The sequence below is a fragment of the Cucumis melo genome, chromosome 7 (genome assembly GCF_025177605.1).
Source record: "Cucumis melo cultivar AY chromosome 7, USDA_Cmelo_AY_1.0, whole genome shotgun sequence".
Lineage (NCBI taxonomy): Eukaryota > Viridiplantae > Streptophyta > Magnoliopsida > Cucurbitales > Cucurbitaceae > Cucumis > Cucumis melo.
In genome coordinates this window covers 25,855,235-25,858,934 of record NC_066863.1, presented here as the reverse complement: position 1 = coordinate 25,858,934, position 3,700 = coordinate 25,855,235, and the positions used below count along the sequence as shown (strand labels likewise).

At 29.7% G+C, this 3,700-nt stretch overlaps 1 protein-coding gene across 3 annotated transcripts; it reads right to left on the bottom strand.

Moving 5' to 3' along the window:
* Positions 1-249: 249 nt before the first annotated feature.
* On the bottom strand, positions 250-3,283 carry LOC103494400 (beta-glucosidase 44-like). Of its 3 annotated transcripts, none has more exons than XM_008455547.3 (11): positions 2,956-3,283; positions 2,720-2,778; positions 2,521-2,596; positions 2,308-2,379; positions 1,970-2,057; positions 1,607-1,859; positions 1,380-1,495; positions 1,059-1,276; positions 937-968; positions 755-857; positions 250-596 (listed from the first exon to the last, which is right to left on the bottom strand). In XM_008455547.3, exons 1-11 carry the CDS (start codon positions 3,185-3,187, stop codon positions 325-327), a joined length of 1,521 nt encoding a protein of 506 aa, XP_008453769.2. In that variant the 5' UTR covers positions 3,188-3,283; the 3' UTR covers positions 250-324. The 3 variants fall into 3 exon arrangements, with proteins under 3 accessions (XP_008453769.2, XP_050943159.1, XP_050943160.1); XM_051087202.1 differs by having other exon boundaries at positions 2,521-2,592; positions 2,956-2,970; XM_051087203.1 differs by lacking the exons at positions 1,970-2,057; positions 2,720-2,778; positions 2,956-3,283 and having other exon boundaries at positions 2,521-2,583.
* Positions 3,284-3,700: the final 417 nt, after the last annotated feature.

The following is a 3,700-nucleotide window of genomic DNA, read 5'->3' as shown; positions in this document are numbered from 1 at the left end:
GGTTATAGGTGTGCAATAACAATTGCATACTTTTGGACCTAATTAAACTTCATAAGAATTGAACTAAACCAAACAATTATAGTAATTACTATTATAAAAGGAATTCACATATATTAGATAAAAGTATTTATCTTAATGAAATTAAGATAAGAGAATTAAAAAGTCTCGAGAATATAATATAAGCATTCCATTTTAGAATTTTTCGTAAGAGACAAGCTAATATGTTTTGTTCGTAACTGATTTATCGTATTATAGAAAAGAGAATAATACATATAGTTACCAATGACATTATTTAAAATATTACATGCATGGGTTAATTATTGTCTAAGTCTTATGAATCATTTGTTTGAACCAATAGGCTGACATTTTAGGAATTCTGTTGAGATTGTGTTTGTAATCAACATATATGATACCAAACCTTGAAGTATAACCTGATAGCCATTCAAAGTTATCAAGCAAAGACCATGCAAAATACCCACTCACATTAGCTCCATCATCAATGGCTTTCTTCATGTTTTGCAAATATGTCTTGTAGTAATTTATTCTTTCTCTATCATTTAACCCTTCAGGAAGTGGTATATCAGAAGTGTCCATACCTATCATTCCATTTAAACAGAATTAGACGTTTTAACCATTTATATATGATAGATATAAAAGAAAATGATTTGCCGAAAATGATGGTAAATGATAAAGCTACTTAAAATATTAAACTTGTTAATTTAACTTTAAAAGTTAGAAATTAAAAGTGAATTACCATTTTCTGAAACAATTACGTTTGGATTTCCGTAGTGCTCCTTCACATACATCAAAGCTTTATGCATTCCCCATGGGACTTCATACAACCATCCAGTATGAGCCTGACCAATATTAAAAAATTATAATTAATTGTCAAAAGTAAAGTATATAGCTCAACTGAAATGACGATTGATTACGTACCCGTTTACCAATTGGTTTTCCATTCTTTTCATCTGTAGAACAAGATTATAAGCAAAAGTAAGCATAATTGAAGTGAAGAAGATGATTAAATAACAATAATAACAATGGTGTAGTGGTCTTACAAGCATAGCCAACATGCCAATCAGATTGATACCCAGGAGTGGTTGGTTTTGGCCAAGTAGGGTTGAACATATAGAAAGTTGTGTATTGATTGATACCCACAAAATCTACTGACCCTTTCACCATTGTTACCTCTTCTTCACTGAATTTTGGTAGCCTTTCCTTTACTATTTCTTGCATTCTTCTTGGATATTCACCATATGTAAATGGATGCAAGAACCTAATTAATTTCAACACACACACACACACACACATATAGGTAAATAATAATACTTATGGTGAAAATTGATATATATTTCAATTTGATCCAATTTAATTTTTACCAGCCAATGGTAAAATCTCTTGCTCTTTGAGCTGCATCTCTGTCTTCTTTTCCATTAGTGAGAGGTTCATAATATGTAAAATCCAACAAAATCCCAACTCTTCCTCCTTGTTTTTCCTATAGAAATAATTACAATTCAATATATATTAATCAAAATATGAATAATATTAAAACATAAAAACAAAACTTACTTAATAAATAATTAAAAAAGAAAACATCTTTAATTACTTGAAATTTCCTCCTATATGTATCAACCACATTAGCATGGGAAAGAATTATGTTATGAGCCACAATGTAAGGTTCAGTTCCTGAATTCCCATTTGTACAATTTCCATACTCTTTTGAACATCTTGAAGGAGGCATTATTCCACTATTGAACCCGACATCAGCTATAACTCTCGGTTCGTTAAATGTCATCCAATTCTTCACTCTATCTCCAAATTCTTCGAAACAAAATTCTGCATAATTTGTAAAATCGGCCCTGCATGCATAGTGTTACGCATACGTTGAAAATTGCAATCGTAACAATAATAGCCCTAATGTAGGTAAGAAAATATAAGTGATACACACAAGTTTGATCATCAAACTTACACAATTTGCTTGTCTAGTAAACCTCCATATCTTTCTTGTAATGCCAAGGGAAGATCATAGTGGTAAAGATTTGCATAGGGTGTGATTCCTTCAAGTTACAATGAAAAAGAAACACACACAGAATTGTAATCATTTAATTTTTATTATATTGAGTTTTTGAAATTTGGAATTTAGCGGAAAAATTCAACTTTTTTACCTTAAAAAATATATGTAATGCAATACAAAAGAGAAAATAAGTTTGATTTTAAAAAATAATTAAATCGATGTAATGATTACTAAAAGAACAATTACAATTATGATATAATTGAATGAATTGGTGTAAGATATATAGATTCTACCTTGTTGAATCATGTAGTCAATCAATCTATTATAGTAAGCAACCCCTTTCCAATTTACTTCTCCTGTTCCATCTATTGAAAAAAAAAAGAGAAGCAAAAAAAAAAAAAAAAAAAAAAAAAAACAGATTATCATTAATTATAATTATGTAGCAGCTGGTAATGATTTTTGCCATTCAAAAGATAAAAGTATTGTATGAGAGAAAATTTTAATACTTGGAAATATCCTCGGCCAAGAAATCGAGAATCGATAAGCATCAAAGTTCAACTTTTTCATGTTATCGATGTCTTCCTATTCCACCATGTACAAAGAAATTTTGTTAAAATTAAAAGAAGGGTTATTAGATATATACTTTAACTATAGATTCAAACTTCTAAGTTCTTGATATCATGCCGACTAGATTTATATACATACCTTGTATCGATGATATTGATCCACAGCTACATCTCCAGTAGCATTGCCAGCAATTTTTCCTACTCAACCATTTCAAAAGGGAAGGAAAAAAAATCAAGAAAGATGATTAAGGTTTGATGATATTTAAACAAATATACTATTCAATTTCGAAAATTTCTTCCATTTTTAACTACATTATCATATAGACTAAATTAGAACTTAAGTAATATGGAAAGATAACGAAAAGAGATGAGTACCGGGGAGTTTAACGAAAGGGTCCCAAATGCTTTGTCCTCGGCCATCCTTGTCAGCCATTCCTTCTACTTGATATGCAGAAGTTGCAGTTCCGAAGACGAAACCTTCTGGAAATGCAGCTCGACTGAGGCCTCCTGTGTCCAAGATGATACCGGAGAAGTCATAAGTTGGTTTCGATGCGAAGGTTGAAGCAATGATGAGACTGAGTAGAAGGAAAAAGAAGCAGATTTTCATTGCTTTAATTTTTTTTTGCAAAAGGATAGAAGATAAGAGAAAGAGTAAAGGATCAGTTTGAAAGTTTATATGAATGATTGGTTGGGAAAATTTGATTTAGAGAAAGTGAAAGGTTATTTTAATCGTAGAGAAAGGAGAATTTGGATGGTAATTGGTAGATATAACCGAATATATTCAAAGTGTAGAAGAAAACAAATGGATCTTATCCAAAGTAAATTCACGGGTTTGTTTATATATTTTTATCCGTACGTACACTTTGTTTGTATATATATACTACTCAAAACGAGTATGGTTGAATTTAATTTGAATAACGATATAATTTAAGATATTTCTAAACTTTTGATCTTTTGAGTCACGTTTTATTAAAAAAAAAATAAAATAAAAGAAAGAACTAAACATTTTGGGATATAGATCTTCTTTTTAATGTCACATTGTGATATTTTTATAGCCAGAGTTTAAATTGAGTTTTAAATATGATTCATTTTAGTAAAGAAAAACGTAATTAATTGAAAA

Coding starts and splice junctions, on each gene's coding strand:
- LOC103494400 (XM_008455547.3), bottom strand. CDS start 3,187: ATGAAAATCTGCTTCTTTTTCCTTCTACTCAGTCTCATCATTGCTTCA. Junction 1,496..1,606: donor CATATAGGAGGAAATTTCAA/GTAATTAAAGAT, acceptor TTATTTCTATAG/GAAAAACAAGGAGGAAGAGT. Junction 969..1,058: donor TTGGCATGTTGGCTATGCTT/GTAAGACCACTA, acceptor CTTGTTCTACAG/ATGAAAAGAATGGAAAACCA.